Source organism: Solanum tuberosum, unplaced genomic scaffold, assembly GCF_000226075.1.
Source record: "Solanum tuberosum cultivar DM 1-3 516 R44 unplaced genomic scaffold, SolTub_3.0 scf00037, whole genome shotgun sequence".
Classification (NCBI taxonomy): Eukaryota; Viridiplantae; Streptophyta; class Magnoliopsida; order Solanales; family Solanaceae; genus Solanum; species Solanum tuberosum.
In genome coordinates, this window is record NW_006238961.1 from 648,668 (window position 1) to 669,733 (window position 21,066).

Here is a 21,066-nt window from a genome sequence, read left to right on the forward strand (position 1 = left end):
TTACAGAACTAATTAGGTAATGATGTATATCGAATGGGTAAATAGTACTTGAGTTCTGAAAGGAAGTGTGACAGTAAATTGTAAGTATGATGTCTGAGAGATAAAGAATGACTACTTGTCATGAGGTTTTAGTGGGTGAAGGTTTCTTAAATTTTATCTAGTGGTTGTAAGTTAGTATAGTAAGTGAGCAATCATATTGATATTCGGGTTTAATAATAAACATTAAGCTTGAATTTGAGATGAGTTTTGTGATAAAAAGAATGGAAACATGACGATGATGATGTTAGTCTTCAGATCTGATATGGTAGATTTGACATAGAGTAGGTGAGGAATTGAGATGTTATTTACAATGAATGTGAGTGGTTCAAGTATGGGATTCTAACTTCTAGATAAGAGCAGTGAAATGTGGCTAAGTCATAAGAGTAACAAGAGCATTAAGAGGTGTACCCGAGATTGTATGTAATCAAATGAAGTTTCAATTAAGTTAATGATTTTCCATGTGTGTCTAGATAGTATATTTGAGCTGTCAATGTGGAATAAGCTGATGTAAGCATTATTTTTCCTTAAGGGGTCGTTTGGTTTGAAAATGAGTTATGATGGGATAAGTTATGTTGGGATAAGTTATGTTGGGATTAGTTATGATGGGATAAGTTGTGTTGGGATTATTTTTTATTGAGTGTTTGGTTTGTTGTATTCAAATAATAAATTTTAAGAACAATTTATTTGTTTACAAAAATGCCCTTCATTAAATGTAAAAAAGTGATATAACAAAAGGGTTGAAAGAGACATTTTTTGTCATTTACCTATTTTATCCCGGGATAAGTTATCCCGGGATTACTATACCACCCTAGGTTAGGGATAACTTATCCCGGTACTAATTATTAATCCCGGGATAAGTTATCCCGAACTTGCCAACCAAACAACAAAATAAGCGGTACTATAATTTAATCCCGGGACTATTTGGTATTATCCCCCATACCAAACGACCCCTAAGAGTTAGATGAAGCGGTCTTATAAGTCAATGAGAAGAGGTTAATAGAAGTATCTTAGAATGAGGTCTTAGAAAGAGTCTTAGTACCTTCTTATGCAGAGTACAATAACCATGAGATAAGCCTTCCTCGAGTATTAGAGTAAAGGGAATGTAGACTAGTTCAGAGATGATGTAATAGATCCATAGCTTTCAAGTGTCAACTTTAGACCTAAGGGGGAGATGATAAGATGAGAAATCAAGTCAAGTGTTGAGAATGAGATAGTTATGTCTTCTGAAAGAGTTGTAGAGGTACATCAATCCATTCATACTCTAACATATTCCTCAAAGTTCAATCATTTCAACATCATAATGATGTTTCTTATATCAGAATTATGTTCATAACCTACGATCATACACTTCAGAGAGGTTCACATCGGTGAAGACTTCAGCCCATTAACCTCAAGCTTAATCCATAAAGTTACGGATATCAGCCTCATGATATGAATCTATTCATATAAGCATTCAAGTCTCACAATATGTTCTGTCTCACAAATTTATGATTTACTCTCAATGGCTAGCAACATAATGTTATGCCATGCATATTCTTATATCAGATATCTCGAGTGAATCGTGTTTATGATCTTTCACCCTAAAGGTTTCTTAGTGATCCTTTTTAGTTTTGGAGAGTGGTGTTGTTGATAGTAGTTGTGTGATGATAGAGGAGAGGATTGTTATTTCTTATTGCGATAGTGATGGTGTGTTTATTCCATCTAAGGTTATGAATGTGGAGAAAGAAGGAGAAAAAGTTTTACAAGAGTACTAAGCAAGCTTTCTAGTGGTAATGCATGAAAGTTCAGTTGGTAGAGATGATGAGATGATGAGAAGTTATTAGAAAGTGGGTTAGTAGGACTCCATAGAGTGGTTATAGTATTAGGCTTGAATGTGGTGTTGTTAACATGTGGACAAATGTATGATGCATTAGGTGTTTCTTGATATGGGCTCAAGGTGGGTTGGAGGCAGTTATAAGGAGAAGTGTTCTTGGGATGAGCTTCCCTACAGAGGTATAAAACCCAAATCTTGTGGTCTAGATAAGTATAAGCATCTCATGTCTATCATCTCATGAATTAGAGATTAGGCTCGAACACATTAACAACATACAGTTTAACTTAGACCTTGGTAAGGGCAGTCACAAACCCTTGTAGGAGTTATGAGTTGTGGCTAATGAGATGTGGTATTCATAAAAAAAAAAGGGCATGGTTAGAGGTGTTACTAGGCTTGAAAGCTAGAATTTGTATTGCTTAAGGCTTAATAGTCTTATTTTTTACTTCATGCCCAGATTCCATTGATTCATGTAAGATAACTTCATACAAATAGTGACTATGTTCAAAACAATATCGTTCTTGACTTATGTGCTATAGACAGTTCCAAATCTTAATATGAATAAGTTCGTCTATGTTAGTAGGCAAGTTTAGAAGTCAGAAACATAGTAAGAGTAAATCCTTTCCTTTCCATTTTAAGTTTAACCATAATTCGAGGACGAATGATCCCAATGGGGAGATATTGTAACACCCCGAAAATTTCTAAGTTAAAACTCGAACCATTCTTCATTTACTTGTAGGGTCACATCGGGTGATTCTTAAATTTCTCATATGTATAAAGGTAAATTCTTTAGTGTAGGAATTATTTTGGATATTAATTAAGGTCACTAGAAACTCCTAGCATAAAGTAGAGTTGAAAGTTTTCTTATAGATTAAGTTTTGATCTAAGATTCTACTTGGGTCAACTTCAAGCGACCATATCTCTTATAATATAAGAATTTATGTGGCCCATAACCTATCAAAATAAAGGTATTTGAATCTACTTTCCAACGCCACCAATTTTGCAACAATCCAATTTTGCATTAAAAATTATGACCATTTTAGTAACCTGATACTGTGTTGTGAAAAATTAGCCGATGGAAAAATATTAAAAAGGGTAGTTTTTGTCTTTTTACCTCTAAGAAAACCCTAAATGGATTTCTTGACTAATTAAAGACCCAAAACAATCAGATTTTCATCTCTTAATCCATCATTCTCTTCTCTCTCAAACCCTAAGGAAAAACCCTAAGGAAAAATCAAAGTAGAAGACTCCATTCAAGATTCTTTCAATCTCTTTCAAGATTCTTTCAATCTTTTTCAAGATTCTTCTTCAAGGTATCCTTGAGTTCTGAGTTCTGAGTACTGAGTTTCCATATTGCTATTAAGATCCCTGAGTTGAGTCGTTCAGGTCCATAATTTCGCATGAACCCTATGAATTGAGTTATAAATTTTAAGAAGCTTTTTGAATCCAATACTTGATGTTTAAACTGAGTTTTGAGAAAAGAGTTTTCTAAAACATGATTAGTATGACAATCGTGTATGTCATCAATGTCTAAGCAGTATGGTATCTAGATATACCATCAATGTTTATGCAGTATGACTTTCTGAATCATCAAAGATCATATTATAATATGATTTTGAAATGTTTTTGAGAATGAGTTTTCAAGTATGAGTATAAGTGGACTATGTATTCCCAGAAGCATCAATTTTTACATTGATAAAGGAGAACTGAGATATCTAAATGAGTTATGAGTTCAAAAAATAATTCGAGAATAGTTTCCTCTTTTAAGAGGGTAGTTTGAGAAATTATCTCAAACTAGAGAAAGAGTTATGTTTTTAAAACATATGAGCATGAATATATATTATTGGGAGTAGTATTGAGCACCGATATGGGGAAGAGTTTAGACAACTCACAGCCCCTATAAACCATGTATGCCAACATGGGTAAAGGGTCATACTTTTTAGATGATTCCTTATTATTTTTCAGCATAGATTAGTGAATCCACTTAGTTGATGTGTCCTATATCCCGACAAGGTATATGTCACGCCCCGAGCCTACACCATGGACGTGGCCGACACTCGAGAACCATTGCTGGTCCCAAGTGAACCCTCATCCTGGATGACTACAAGCGGAAGACTAACCCAAGCATACAAAGCTTAAAAACTAAATAAAATTCATGAAACTTACAAATCTTTAACTCAAATGAATATCTCTGAAATAAAAATAGAATATTCAACTAGCCAACAATAGGCAACTCAAGTCTTTAATACATTTAATAAGATAAATGAAATAGACTTCTCAAAACTCTACTATCTATTTATGAAGCCTCTAACTGACAAAGATGGAAGTCGGAACAAGACCCACGACATCCTTACAACTGACATAACTGGAAGTAAAAGTGGAACCCTTCGGAAGCAAGGAGACTTACCATAGCTAACTCGAACTTCATGTGGTATCAACGAAGCTCTTGTTGATGACCCTGAATACTTGTATCTGCATCATGAAACGATGCAGGCCAAATGGCTCAGTATGTGTAATGTACGAGCATGTAAGAGGAATTCTAAACCATATCATAAGCTTGAAACTTGATAAAAAAAAAAAGGGGAATATACTTACCTCTTCTCAAACTTACTCAGCTCAAGGAATACTCAAGGATACTCAAAACTACTCAAACTTACTCAACTCAGAAGTACTCAAGGATAAGATACTCAACTCAATAATAAGGTTCTCAACTCAGTGAAATGGGACACAACTCAACAATAAGGTACTCGACTCAATGAAGCACAGTTCAACTCAATATACTCAACTCGAAGGTACTCAACTCAAGATACTCAACTCAAAAGACTCAACTCATGATACTCAAGAATAAAGCATTAGTAAAAGATGCAATATATATGGAAAGCTGTAAAACTGTAGATAACAACTCAATGTATTGAAAATACAATAATACTTAATGTGTATATAAAAATATAATATAACTCTGTGGGAGCTTCTCTAACCGACAACCACCAATATGAGCCTAAGTGATGATTCAACGTCTTGCCCACACTACCAAAACTGTCCTATACTTTGTCATCATATAGGACGCCTTAACTAAGAGGATTCACTAGTCTATGCTAAAGAGCACTAAGGAGTTATCTAAAAAGTATGATCATTTCTACCCATGATGGCTACATGGTTTATGGAGACTTGAGTTATTATGAACTCGCGTCCACATCTCAGTGCTCAATACTACTCCCAAAATATACTCAGCTCATACGTTTTTAAAACAAAACTATTTCTGTGATTTGAGATAATTACTCAAAAACTAGCTCAAAGGCTCTCTTGGAAACCGATGTTTCCTTTCTTGATCAAATGTGAAAACATAACTCTTGGGAATACTTAGTTCCCATATAATCTTTGAAAAAATGAACTTTACTCTTACTCTTTACTCAACTCAAAGCTTAAGTCTTAAAACAAAGTTAAAACGTTTGTAAAAGACTTCTTAAAATATGGTTCAGACCGAATTATGGACGTGAACGAGTCAATGCAAGGTTTTCAATAACCATAGATAGAACTCAATACTTGGAACTCAAGAACTTCAATGGTACTACTCATTTCAAGAATGCTCAACTCAGAGGGTTCATGCAAAATTATGAGCATGAACTACTCAACTCAAGGACTCAAAGATACCTCTCATCTCAAGACTGTTCGACTTATAGGGTTCATGCGGAATTATAGGCATGGACAATTCAACTCAAGGACTTCATGGGTAACATGTAATATTCCCATGATTAGAAATATAATCTCACAGGGGATTAGGAACTCAATACTCAAGAGTTAGAACATGAAGATACTACTCCTCTCAAAGGTACTCAACTGATGGAGTTCATGCGGAAGTTATGGACATGAACAACTCGACTCAAGGGTCAAAATATCAATAAGGAACTCATGTATATGACTATTCTCATTCTCATACTTACTTACTCAAAACTTAACTCAAATCGATGATGGATCTCAAAGGATTCACAATTGAACGCAAAGGCTTCCTTGAACTCTACACTTAACTCTCTCTTGAATGTGAATTATGAATTCAAGAGTTATGGTTCATGATATGAAAAATCTCATGATGACAAAGTAAACTCATTAATATATTCTCCTCATCCTCATACTCACTTGCTCAAGTCTTGAAACAAGTTACTAGAAGTTGTTGAAGACTCCACAAAATGACTCAAAGGGACTTTCTTAGAATGTTCGAAAGAATTCTCAAAAACTTAATTCTTAACTCTACCTTGAATTTGAATAATGAATTCTAGTTTATTATCATGTTATGAATGATTTCTAGATTTTTAGAAGTAGCTTAGAGTGTTTACAATCAAAAGGGAGTGAAGGTACACTTAAAAGTACTCAAACGGAGCAACCGATTGCAAACTGGACGGGGTAGGCGACCCTGGTGCACTGAGTGGTGCGGGGCGCCAGCCCCTGAACTTCAAAACCTAATTTTGGGTGCACTGGCTGACGCGACGCACCATGCCCCAACTCAGAAAACTCGATGAATTTCTTTGCTCGTTTTCTCACCCTAACTCGCCTAGAATCGAACGATTTCTTCCCCAATCACTTGGATTTAATTACTTAACATAAGTACACTCTAATCTACTCAATAAAGCCCTAAAAATACTCACTTCCATCTCAAGAAATCATCAAAACCCCAACACAACAAAATTTAGGATGAATTTCAAGAACACTTCTCAAAAACTCATCAAGAACTCTAATCTTTCAACTTCAAGAATGAAATTTTACTGAAAATAACATGATTGGCGTGTGGGTGAACAAACCAACACTATGGAAGCTTACATACCTCTTAGGCATTAAACCCATGACGAAAATCCGCAACAAAACACAAGAACCTCGACGAACGCCTTGATCCTATCCTCTTCTTTTCTCTTCTCTCAAAACCCTAACTTATTTTTATAAAGCGTAAACTGAATCCAATCAGTTTTGTCCCCAAATTAATTACCAAAAATGAATTTAATTAAATGGGTAGTGAAAAGACCATAATACCGTTCTAAAATCCGGTTTTGGCTTTCGTTATCTAGACAATCTAACTCCGAATGGACATATCTCCCTCCTACTAACTTGAAACTAAGAAAACTCTATGGCGTTGGAAAGATAATTCAAAGATATTTCCTACGGTATTTGGTAGCACACCTAACTCATCTTGAACTGAAGGTTATGGTTAGGGGTGTTCATGGTTTGGATAAAAACCGATCCAAACCGAAAAACCAAATCAAACCGATTAAATGAATCGATTTAATTTGGGTTTTGGTTTGGTTTGGTTTTAGATTGTTAAGAACCGATAGTATTTGGTTTGGTTATGGTTTTGTTCGAAAAAAATCGAAGAAATAATCGAACTGAACCGAACCAACAAGTTATATACATAAATGTTATTTATATACATACATAATATATTATATTCATAAACAATTTTAAAGAATTTATATATGTTTCATCAAAATTTATTTTTATAATTTACTTATGAAAGAAAAAATGTCCAAGGTGAGAACATTTTTCTTATTGGTTTCATGTATATGAGTGTCTATGAAAATTCTTTGTGGGACTAAAAATGTCATTGTCTCTTCCTTCTATGCCAAAATAGTGAATTTTGAAGTTTTATTCAGTAAATTCAATGATCTAAAGTTCTGTAATGCCAGTCATTCTAACTATATTTTTGTTTGAATGGATTGTTGTCTACTTTTTTCACGTTTTGAATGAATTGTTTATTTTATTTTTATGTATGGTTAATAACCGAATAACCAAACCAAACCAAACCAAACCGAAAACAACCAAACCGATAAATGTATATTATATTATATTTGGTTGGTTGGTTTGATAATTTAAACCGATTAAGTTGGTTGGTTTGGTTTGACCAATAACCGACCCAAACCAAACCGTGAACACCCCTAGTTACGGTCATTTGAAGTTGACCCAAAACATAGAAGAACCTAGGAATGACTTGAATAAACTCTCTTTAGTTCTTCTTGGAACTCAAGGTACTATATCTAGTGACCTTAACACTCAAGAAATTTTAATTTCCTCGATAAAATCCTACTCACAACGAAGGATGGTTCGAGTCTCAGTTCAAAAAAAATTCTGGGGTGTTACAGTATAAGATAGTTCTGGCAACTTGGGCAAGACGATGTACCATCATGTAGCTCATAGTGATGGTTGTCGATTAGAGAATCTTCCAATAGAGTTAAAGTATATTTTTATATATCACTAATTATGTTGAGTTCAGAGATGAGAAAGTATTTTGTAAAGCTTTAAATGATTTAACTCTTTTATTTCTTTACATTCAGCTTGAGTTCATTGCTATCTATTACAGTCCTTTCTTTCAGTTATTTGTTATTCAACTATATTACATACCCGTACATTCAATGTACTGATGTCATTTGCCCTGCATCTTTTAATGATGCAGATACATGTTCTTAGTATCCTCAACAAGAGTCCATTGAGATCACTTTATCTACTCGTCATCTTTTGAATAAGACCTCATATCTTCCAGAGGACTCCAGTTTTATGAGTTGTTAGTATTAGTAATATTTTGAGTAGTCGTGTCTGTTGTTCCGACACTCTATATATAGTAGAGGCTTCATTGATAGATAGTTTTGGAGAGTCTTTCAGTTTCAGATATTTTATTTTAAACTTATGATTTATACTTAGTATATTCAACAATGTTTTGAGATTTAGTAAATTCTTTTTAAACGTTTCTTTCAATTTACTGCTTATGTATGCTTGAATTAGTCTTCTGCTTGTAGTCAGCCAGGATAAGGGTTTTCTTGGGGACCAACAATGGTTCTCGAGTTCCAGCCACGTCCAGGGTGTAGGGTCGGGTCGTGACAAAACTCCTCATTGACTTGAACTCTCTTGACTTAGAGTTCTACTTCAAGTAAGACTATTGCTTCAATTCAAACTTCTTGCTTCTTTAGACTCCTTCTTCAAATCAAATTCATTGATTCTTTTGTATTGTGGTCGAACTCCAACTCTTCAATTCAATAGTAACTTGAAGAATTATATTTCAAGTGAGACTTCTTCTTCAATTAAAACTCTTTTGCCTCTTTAAACTCCCTCTTCAAATCGAACTCATTGATTCTTTCTCTTTAACTTATCAGATGTTTATTCCCTTGTGTTTTATCACAAAATTAACACTATCCATTTTTTAATTTCTGCATTTTTGTCTTTATTTATTTTGAAAGCTTTTTTGAATTCAATTGCTCGTGACTGGACCATGTTAACTTACGTGTTTAATCTTTCTTTGTGACAAACCTCTTTTCTTTGTACATTCAAACAATTTTACTTGTAGACACTGAATGGAATATAAACACTGCAGAACTCTTATCCCCTTTTGGCATCATTGCAAAGTTATGTCAATCCTATAATATACGAATTAGATTGATTAGTTAAACTATTCATGACCACTAGCTATCACCAAGACAATCAGATAACGACTTCATGCAACATAATAATATATTATAGAGAGCAAGAACATGAGTCATTTAAGCAGTAGATAATCATTCCATTAAACTGCCAGATAATGTTCTATATAAGATCGAAGTCATACTGAATGAAGCAAAAACTATTGAGCACTAATAAAAAATAAACACTAGATAGGAGTAGAATAAAGCCAGAGGTACTAACATTGGAAAGTGCAGAGAAGAATGGAACAAATGGCAATAATTGTGTCAACTAATTAATAATTTTAGCATTTTCAACCATTTCTTCATCAAGATCAGTCTGTAGAGATTAAATCCTTATCTGAAGGACATTTTTTTTCATAAGATGATGAGCAACCTGCAGTTTAGCAATTTTATCAGTGAAAACATTACTTCAACATTTTCATTGGAGTATCAGTTTTCCTCATTGAAGCATGTAGATTAGCATGGCTCATCTATTCAATAACCTTTTTTCGTTTGAAAATTTCATGTCTAAATTGAATTTGAGTATTCCTCAAAAATCACAATGAAAATCATGTCCCTTTTTTCATGCTAGCTCTAACACCTTCTTTAATAGTGACATCATGTTGACACTTATGATTTCTATATGGAAGTTCAAGGTCGAGTAGAAGAAAGATGTGTTTCAGGAGTTGGTACTTCCTCATGAACTGAAAATGAGGAACTAGACTTACCTCCTCGAATGAGAATTATATATGTTCTAAATTAATGAAGAGGACAACATCAGAAATATCAGTAGATATACTTTGGTGACTATCGATTTAAAATTGCAAAATAAATTCAAGAGGGCTAAGTGGGAAAGAACAATTTGAAAGATTAAGACTCTTGAGCTTTGACGATTATTTTATTGTGTATTAGAACAACTAATACATGACACACGAGTGCTCAATCATTTCACTTTGGACAATATTAACCTCTATCAATATAGAACATATTTGATAAGAGTAATTTTGTGATCATCATTGTTTGTTTGCACCATTTTTCTGCACAATCTAATACAAAATTAGGTTAAAACAAGTCAAAAATTTGGAATTGGGACACACAACTAAATATGTAAGATTGAATTGAATAACATTTTAGCTCATAAAATTAAGGAGAACAATTATTCTAGCCAATCATTCAGGAGAGTTCACACAATCTTAATCATTCCCAAGTCTACACTATTCTTTTCAAAATACTCCATACTTAGTGTCAAAATCCATCAATTGTTTTTGATTCATAGAAGTTAAGAACAACGTGATCCAGCAACCACATACTTTTGTGGATGAATTAGTTTTAAGATTTGGTGTTCCCCTATCAATGGGCCCTTAGTCTGTTCAACAGTTGGATCAAGTGGTACAACATGTTTCAATGCACGTTCATCAGTTTCACTTTCATCCTCAACCTTTTTTTTTTAAAAATAATCTCATTTGCTTCCTCCTTACACATGCACTACATTTTTTTTTTCTAAATAACACATTCCCCCTTATTGTGAAGTGACCGAAAGGAACTTTTGTTTGTTTTCATTCACATCTCTTAAGCAAGCAGTATCTATGAATTAATATCACTTGCTTCCATTCAACTTCACCTGCAAAACATCTCAAGGGTTAATCTTAGGAACCCATACAAGCTTGGGTTCTTTCTTATGATCAAAAGGATGAATCAGATTTCTTCTCGCCCATCTAAGCAACAAGTTAGTGGACTTGTTTCTGTCAATAGGTATAAATCTATTTCCTTTCGTCAATTTAGTATTTCTTTTTCTAAAATCATTAACAACTGGATACTCAGTAGTTGGATGACCAATTTTACCACAAATATAACACAAATCTTTAGAGATAATATTTTCTTTATGAAATCTTATACTACCCTTCTCATTGTGCACCTTATCACTCAATTTGTTAATAATTTCGGAGGAATTAGTCCATCTATTTGCTCTTTCAAGGTTCATTTTCAACCTAGACACTTCTAAATTTAATTTTTTTCACCTTATATTTTTCACAAAAAAATAATAATTTTGCATTCTATCATATCATGTTCTAATATGTTCTCAATATCATTTATCTTCCATTTTTCAATAATGGACAGCTTAAGAATTTTAGATTTCAAATTCAAGTTTGATGACTCGAGTTTATCAACCTGTTTCTTTAGAGAACATTTCTTCTTCTATTATAGTTTTGTAATTTTCAAAATTCATGCACTCAAATTTTTGATATGCAAAATCTTTAAATAGTTGATCTCTTTCAAAGGTTAAATTTTAAAAATCATTAATTTAAGCTACTCAACATGCTAATTAGTTTTCTTTAAGAAAAAAATAGATGCAACTTCTCTTTTAAATCAAGAGTGTTTACCTCAAATGTTGATTCTTCTTCTTCGAGATCAGAATTTCCTACCGCCATGAAAGTTGTTTCATCTACCTCATCAACATCAAATTCTTCAGTTCCAGAATCCCAAGCAGCTACCATGACACATTCTTCCTTTTCCTTCTATTTGGCCGCCTATTCTCTTAACTCTTTTTCAGCCCTTTCTTTTCTCTATTCAACTTCCTATTGAGGGCATTTTTGTCATGATGATAATTTTTTTCACACTTGTATCACCCGAATTGCTATTTATCATTGGATCACTTCTTGTTACTTGTTCCCTTCTTTTCGTTTTCTTTCTTTCTTAAGAAATTCTTGAAGTGTCTTGCCAGGAAAGTCATTTGTTCCTCATCTAAATCAGACTCTTCATCATCAAATGCTTCCAGAGCTAGTGATTTTTCATTGAATGTTTCCTCCTTCTTCTGACCTTTCATATTCATTTCATAGGTTCTAAGGTTTCCTACTAATTCATTAAGTGTTATAATGGAGATATCCTTAATTTCCCTTATGGTAGTGACCTTCACATCCCATTTTGCTTTAGGAAGAACCCTAAAAACTTTGGCAACTTGTTCTTCAGTAGTGAGAACTTTTCTAAGTGATGACAACTCATTGATTAGAGTGGTAATTCTGGTAATCATATCAAGTATAGGTTCATTCTTTTTTATCTTAAAAATTTCATATTCTGTGAAATTTTCAAAAATTTCATAAAGAAAATTTCATGCGTGCCTTCCACCACCCTAAGTGTGATCCATTGAATATTGGAGGTCTGATAGTTGATTTTCCTTCGTTATGTCCGATAGGTGGTGCATAATTCATCTTGATCTTATCTTAGGTATTAGCCTTTGTAAGCTAACTTGCTCTAATACCAATTGTTATTCTGCACGACCTAGTAATTTACTAACTTTAACTTTTCACCTAAGTGTGAAACAGGTTGTCTAACATGTTCCAACAAAGCAATAGGAATAGTAAGTAAAAACACAGTATTATACATAGAAAACATCCGGCTCAAAAAGGTGTAAAAAACCACTAGGGGTACCCCTACAGGATTTAACCTAGGGGGAGTATTTTGATAATAATGTGATTCTCATTTAAAATTATTTTTTATTTGCATCGAATAAATTGTTTTAAAAATATAGAACCAAACGGGTCGAAGTTGAAAAAGTTCAAACCAAACTAATTATTTGGTTCAATCTTCAATAAATATGTTTTCAAATCAAATAATCAAATAGAAGTTTGATAAAATCGAAAAAAATAAATACCCACCCCTAGATATCTCTATCACACTAACTTATAAGTTATATTTAATATTATAATAGGTGTAAATTCAAACTTTGCTGTCAATGTTTATTTCAATTTATTTATCTTAGAAAAAAAGAAGAAATACTAATAGCTACCTCTGTTTTTATTTATTTCGGTGCGCATGGTTTTGAGGATGAACAACTGTTATGAAGTAGGTCACATGCATTTTTTATGCATGGGAAAATAAAGGTAAGACCTTTAAAGTAGTATTTTTTTTTTATTTTTTTCTTTTGGTGAAAATTTAAATTTTTAGTTTTACAAATGAGTATTTAAGGAAAAAAGCCGGAAGAGGTGCATGAAACGTTGGTGCACTATGATGTAAAAGTCAAAATTTCTAATGTATTAAAGCAAAAGTTCAAATCTTCCAAAGTTTGGCAATATTCTTCTTAATTAAACCATCCAAGTATTTTTTTTTCAATTCGGTGTATGGTACTCATATTGATGCCCGATTAAATTCGAACTTATGTCGGAAAGTCCCACGTTAGAGGCAATACGCTTTCTAACAAAGACGGCTTTGTATCCAAAGGAACTTGAATTTGAAACCTATTAAGAATGAAAGACTATTTACCACTCTACCAAAATCTTTTTCGGTAAACCATTCAAGTTGCCTCAATAGTTCCTTCCCACCCTTTCAAAAATGATTTAACTTTTGTCATTTTTTATTGAAATTAAAGGAGAAGTCTGCGCCTGTTGAAAAATTTTAAATAATTTTTCAATGAAAAAAGTGAAAGAAGAGTTAACACATTATTTAATGAAATCGATATACTTCGTGACAAAGTAATTGAATCAACAAACTAAACTAAATAGTGCTTGCTAAAGATAATTTTCTAATGTAGCTCTGGGTTCAAAATTTAAAATTTAATAAGTTTATTTTTATTAGATATTTATATCCTGCTTGGTTAAGATTTTTCAAATTCAATAGTGCTTATTAATTTATTTTTAAAAAAAATTATTTCTTTTCAAAGTGGAGGTGATTGACCAATCTTTTAAAAGAAGAAAAAGTGATTTTGAGTAGTTGAAAAACATAGTTTTTTCTCAAAAGAATTTATGAAAAAATACATTAAAAATATTATTATTTTTAAATTTGATCAAACACTAATTATAATTGTTGTTCAAAAATACTTTTTAAATTGCTGTAAATTGTAATACGTCTGCCCTTGAGTATAGGCAGTGAGTAATTCTGCGGAAATTACGTAAATCAGAAATAAATTACTTCTTTTTTAGCATTTGCTTAAATTTGATCCAATATTAATCCACTTCATAAATTATTAGAGTCAATATATTTCATATAGAATCTTTAAAACAAAAAAATTAAAAAATATTTGATAATATTTAATATATCTTTAATTTAAAAATTACAAAATACAAAAATCCTATTTACGTTCTGTATGAAGTCAAAATGAAATAACCAAATTAAAACAAAGAAAATATTATTATTATTTTGGCAAACATTCTACTGCGTGAGAGTATAATTTCCTGCATGCTATAGTTAATGTGATAGGTGGACCTAAAGATTTAGCCAACTACCAAAAATGGACTCGAAAATCGCAAAAAGTCAATCTCATACGTAGTGGATTTGACTTGACATTCCCCCTCCTAATTTTGATACAGTGATGAAACTGCTTCAATTTTAATTAGAGATATTAGGTCCGAGTATTGAATATAGAGACAATCATATTAGGAGCGCTACTCTCAAATAGGCTCTGCACTATACAATCTAAATTTAATCGGGACTTTAATGAGAACTCCGATACTGCGTTGAAAATCAAATAAATAAATAAAGTTTGATACATGAACAATTGCAATTTACTTTAAACTATGACCTACCGTTTGATTTTGAGACAATTTATGTTGGAATTACTTTTCATGATAATAATTTTCGGGTCATATTACATTTTAACTATTTTAGCGAGTATATATTTATTGATTTAAATGTTGGTTGAAGGATAAGGTTCAGCTAAAGCAATAATTTTAGGCATCAAATTTTAGAAGCTTAATTTTTCATTAATAGTAATTTTATGAATTAATATTTTTGAAGTAATTTGAGTATTTTAAAGTAATAAATCTGTCAATATTAAATGGCATCTTACTAAAAATATTTGTCTAATATCACTTTATCACTCTAAATTGGGAAGAATTAATTAACTTTTCCCATTTTATCCCTACAATTAATATGACATTTGAAAGTTTAAACAAATTTTAAAGATTCAAAATTTCTTTTTTCAAAAGACTAATTAATATGAACAAAGGGCAAAATGTTAAAATTGATCAATCTATTAATGATCTCTTAATTACCGTATAAAATAGAAAATCTCTATCTAATATGAGACAGAGAGAATATTGCCTTAACCTCGATTAAAACATAATCGACACTTTAATATTGATAGTTTAAATTTATTTTTCGAAACAAAATATTACACTTTAAAAGATTGTTATTGATAGATTCTCAGCACTAGTAAAACATTACAAAAACAAGTATGAAAAGAAATATATAACAATGAATCAATCATGTTGAACATAATACGAAAGAGAACAATAGCAAACATCACATAATATGATAACCGAAGCAAGGAACAACAACTAATTGATAAATATGAAACCTAGACAATGCTCGACTACCTACTAATCTTACGCTAATCATCGACTTCCATATCCTTCTATATAGGGTCATGTCCTTGGTAAGCTGTAAATGTGCAATATCATGTCTAATAAATCCTCTCAAATATTTTTTCGATTTACCGCTAACTCTACCTTTCCTCTCATACTCGCCATACCCAACCTCTCACACCTTCTCACCAGATCATCTTTGCATCTCCTCTTCACATGTCTGCACCATTTCAGTATCGCTTCCCTCAACTTATCCATCACTGGAGTCACTTCCACTTTGTCCAGAATATATTTGTTCCTAATTCTATCTCTCATAATTATATGCCCACACATCCACCTCATCATCCTCATTTTCATTATTTTCATCTTCTCAACATAGGAGTTCTTGACTGATCAAAACTCCATCCCATATAACATAGTTGGTATGAAAATCACTTTATACAACTTACCCTAAGGTCTTGATAGTACATTCTTATCACACAAGATTTTGGATACAAGACTTCTTTTTTTACCACCATCGTCAATCTCTCCAATATCTTGGATTATAGACCTAAGATACTTGAAGTTTTCTCTCATAACTTGTGCATCAATCCTCACTTTCATATGTCTCGTGTGTCACGTCACTAAATTCATACCACAAATACCCTTTCATGGTCCTACTCAACCCGAATTCTTTGGATTTTAGGGTCTTGTCTCCAAACCACCAATCTATCATGAACTTTGCTACGAGTATCGTCAATCATTACTATGTCATCTTCAAATAACATGCACCATGAAGCCTCCCCTCAAATATGTCACATTGGTTGATCCATCACCAAAGCAAAAAAGAAATGGGCTAAGATCAGATCTTGGAGCAATTTTATTACAACTAGAAAGTGTTCCAAATCTCTTTCACTGTCCTCACTAAGGTTTCGATTCTAGTGTGCATGTCTTCAATATCCCTAATGTAAGATACAAGTACACATCTAGTCTCTAAACATCTCAATAGACTCCCATAGGGGTTTTTTGTCGTATGATATTATTTAGGCCAATGAAGACCATACACGCCACTCTCTCTCCCTATATTGCACCATCAATCTCTTTACTAGATGGATGAATTCTCTAGTTGATTTCTCCAACAAGAATCCAAATTAGTTCTCAGTAATGGACACTCCTCTTCATTTTCATCTCCAGCATCCTCTCCCAAATTTTTATATGATGTGGCTCAAAACCTTGATACCCATATAATTATTGCAATTCCAAATACCCCTTATTCTTATATAACAATATCATTATACTCCATCTTCATTCTATAAACATTTTAAACATCCACGTTAAACAATTCAATTAGCTACTTCATATATGTTTTATTACGCTCTTCTAAAATTCTGTCGTAATTTTAACTTACATCACTAATTACTACTATAAGTTATTGTACTCCTTTAAGCCAAACATTGTAGTGCAATTTGGAAATGTTGAAATATGAAGGGGATGGGTAAAAAAGTGAAGAGGGGACCCCCACCCCCAAAGGGGTGTCCTTTTCTTGATTGTTTAGATAAAGTTGTAGCAGATGAATTAGTAGTACTTGATTTAAAGGTGTCCTTTGGTATTTTTCATGTTATAAAGTTTTGAAACTTCAATCATTACAGCCACGCTCCAACAAAACATTATTCTTCTCTCTAATATATAGACGTATTATTCAGTATTCCTTCCCCGGGAATTAGGGCTCCCCCTCTGACCAACAACTGTTTGACATCGGCCTTTTATTATGACACAAGTTGGGGATATACAAAAACATTATGCAAAAATTAAGTTACTTATTTTCTTTCTTTCTTTAGTTTAGTGTTAGATGGCAAGGGACATTATATATTAGGTAGATACTGCATTCTTAAACATATTATCAAGTAACCTACCATAGATTTAAACCAACAACTTTTCAACAAATGACATAAATATGGAATGCACCATTTTTTGTTCAAGTTTAGCCAACATATGTGTTACAATTCTTGATCAAAAAGAGAAATTTAATTAATTTGTGTAACTTTTGTTTTAAAGAGAAAAACAATTCTAGCTTGCATTCCATTTATAAATTAAAATACTATTGTACCTTGAGCAGAGGGAGCTCACGTGCACCTGCTAATTTCGAAAAAAATCATATGCATATATGTATATCTATTTTGAGAAACTGACAGAAATTAGAATATAGTTAACAGTGAACTCATTAAACGAATAGAAGTGCCTTGTGGTGTGGGTCTAAGTTAGAGAAACCATCCATGAGACCAGAGTTGATATTAGATTAGAGCTCATATTTGAGCTAAGGTAATATTGATGCATTCGAAAATTTCAAATTCTGAATTCGTCTCAGGTCTTGAGAGTACAACTCAAATTCTTTCATTTCCTCGTATAATTCAATTGAAATTATTCAAAACTTAGCTATTGCGATAATTGAAAAATGAGAATTAGAGACTAATGATTGTTGGAAATTAATAGGAGGCTCCAGCACACCCGTATACATAACACAGCCAATATTTTTTTTTATTGAAAATGAGTTACTAAAATACATTTGTTCCAATTTGTTTTACTTATTTATATTTTGAATTCGTTTTTTAAAAATGTCTTTTTCAAACAATATTTTTTTTTATTCTAGAGATTAAAGAAGATTTTAGTACATGCTACATATTTTTAATTTAAGATTTTATAATTTAAAAGGTTTTTTTACTTTCTTAAATTTGTATTAAATTAAAACTAGATAAATAGATTAACATGAAAAAACTACTCTGTCTCAATTTATATGATTTATTTTTCTTTCTATATTTAGTACTCCCTTTGTCCCAATTTATGTGACATATTTCAGATTTCGAGATGTCTATCTTTGACAGTAAATTTTCATATATCTTTTAAATATTTTAAATTATCAATTATTATAACTAATAATACTTTTTATATTATTTACAATTTAACTTTAAAATGATCATTTTATCATTAATGAAATATTTTATCGCATCAAACTAACATTTCTATATTTAGTAATAAATTTAATTTTAAAATATTTATTTAACACTTAATAAAATGATTTACCATCTTAAACTAACTCACATAAATTGAAATGGCAACAGTATACTTTAATAAAGGCGAAAACATTTTCTATAAATTCTATCATCAATCATCATTAATGAAGGCCACCCTCTCCCTCCCAAAAGCTTTTAAAGCTTTCTTCTTCTGTCCACCTTTAAAGCTAAAAAAAAAAAAGAAGGGAAAAAACCCTTTAACACTCCATGGAACTCGATGGAGACTCTCCACCTATCTGGTCCCAACCAACCACCACACTCCTCCGTCAACACCGCCGACAACCACCTTCTCCTCCTATCATCAACCCCGTTATTCTCATCCTACTCATACCCATTCTCGCTCTCCTCGTCTTGTTCTTTTTGGTTCCCCCTCTCCTTACCCACACTACCCAAATTCTTCGACCTAATTCTGTGAAAAAGGGATGGGACTCTTTTAATATCTTGCTTGTAGTGTTTGCTATTCTTTGCGGCATATTTGCCCGAAAGAATGATGATAATTCAGCTGTTGAGAGAAATAGGAATGTTTCAACTACTGAATCTTCTAATTTTAATGATGGATCAGCATCAGCTGATGTTGATGTTGATCATGATATGCGGCGTCCTGTTTCTAATGATCGATGGTTTGAGGCTAGTGATGAGAAAACATATCATTTTGGTGTACCTGAAACTAGTGTCAATCGTCTGAGAAGAAGCAGCAGCTCCTATCCTGATCTGAGACAAGTGCCGCAATGGGAAACCGGTGAGAATCATTCTCGGTTTTATGATGATTTTGGTGTGAATTTGTACCGTTCTACAGCATCGGAATATGATACTCACCGTCAACGGAGGAGCGAGAAGCAGAGGGAAGAACCTGACGTTAAGGTGATTCCGGTGGATACATTTGAAAGTCGTTCTTCTCCACCTGAACCTTTATTGCCGGAAAAACCTCCTCCGATTAGCTCATCGAAGGCGCCTCAGGCGAATTTGAAAAGGAGAAGATCCTTTCACACTGTTCCGCGCAAAGACAAGGCTGAAATGCAGAGTAATGAAGCTGAAGTTGAGCACAACAAAAAACAAGAGCCTCCACCACCGTCACCTCCTATGCCGCCGTCGCTGCCAACGGACCTATCACCTCCGGTGGAAAAGCCTCAGAAGCTTCAGCGGAGAAAGAGTGGCACGAAGGAATTAGCCACAGCTATTGCCTCATTGTACAATCAGAGTAAGAGAAACAGGAGGAGAACAAAGAAGAGAGATAATTTTGAGAGTGTCTCCGATTCTCCACCATCTGCGGAACAAGTCCTGCCACCAGCAACACCGCCGCCTCCGCCTCCACCACCGCCGCCACCTCCGTCTAAGGTTTTTCAGAACCTGTTCAAGAAGAATAGGAAAAGTAAGCGTATACATTCCGATCCTTCCAATGTGCCATCACCTCCTCCTCCTCCACCGCTTCCCCCTCCTAATTCAATTTTCAACAATTTATTCAAAACAGGCAGCAAAAGTAAGCGATTCCAGCAAACATCAACATCGACTCCTCCACCTCCCCCACCACCACCTCCACCTTCTTCAATTCTCAATAATTTGTTCAAACATGGAACCAAAAGCAGGAGATTCAAATCATCAATTTCGACTCCAACACCTCCTCCTCCTCCTCCACCTCCGCCACAAGCAAACGTTTCATCATCAAGGCGGAGAAAAAGTTCGACGCATTCTCAACCACCAATGCAACCACCGCAACCTTCACGTCGACATTCATCCAGTTGGAGCAAACCTCCATTGCCAACAAAACCAGCCGCCAGTTACTACGACGATAACTTGAACAGTGGCTCGCAATCACCTTTGATTCCAATGCCACCTCCGCCTCCTATGCCGCCGTTCAAAATGCGGGAGATGAATTTCGTCCCTTCCGGTGACTTCGTCAGGATACGGACCGCGAACAGCTCTCGCTGCAGCTCGCCGGACCTTGAAGACGTTGACGTTGACGATATGCCCGTCAGATCGTCGTCGGAGGCAATGGACGGTGAAGATTCAACGGGGCCGTCGGTCACTTGCCCGAGCCCGGATGTGAACATGAAAGCGGACTCTTTCATTGCTCGGCTCCGAGATGAGTGGCGATTGGAGAAAATGAATTCAATGCGTGAAAAAAGTACACTGGGCTGAGCCCAGGCCCAATGTGAAAAGGCCCAGGTCCAATATGAAGAGGCCTACTTGTGGCTGGTCCATTTTTCTCTACCTATAATTACTTATTATATTGCATATTTAATTTATACAAACTACACTAAAATTAGTACTACAAAGTATAAGAGTATATAGAAATCTTATAGAGGTAAATATGATTTTGGAGTTGGCTCTGATTATTTTTTGTGTTCAATTGGAGCCTTGTAAACATAAAAGGATGTGAAACATTTTTTTGTTTTGTTTGGAACAAAATGATGCTTTGAATGAGCCAATGTTTATGTGTTCGAATCTCAAATTTCTGACTCCGT

At 33.5% G+C, this 21,066-nt stretch overlaps 1 protein-coding gene across 1 annotated transcript; it reads left to right on the forward strand.

Moving 5' to 3' along the window:
- Positions 1-18,811: 18,811 nt before the first annotated feature.
- On the forward strand, positions 18,812-20,740 carry LOC102595173 (formin-like protein 20). Its single transcript, XM_006342280.2, has one exon. The coding sequence runs from the start codon at positions 18,812-18,814 to the stop codon at positions 20,738-20,740; it is 1,929 nt and encodes a 642-aa protein (XP_006342342.1).
- The last annotated feature ends 326 nt before the right edge of the window (positions 20,741-21,066 follow it).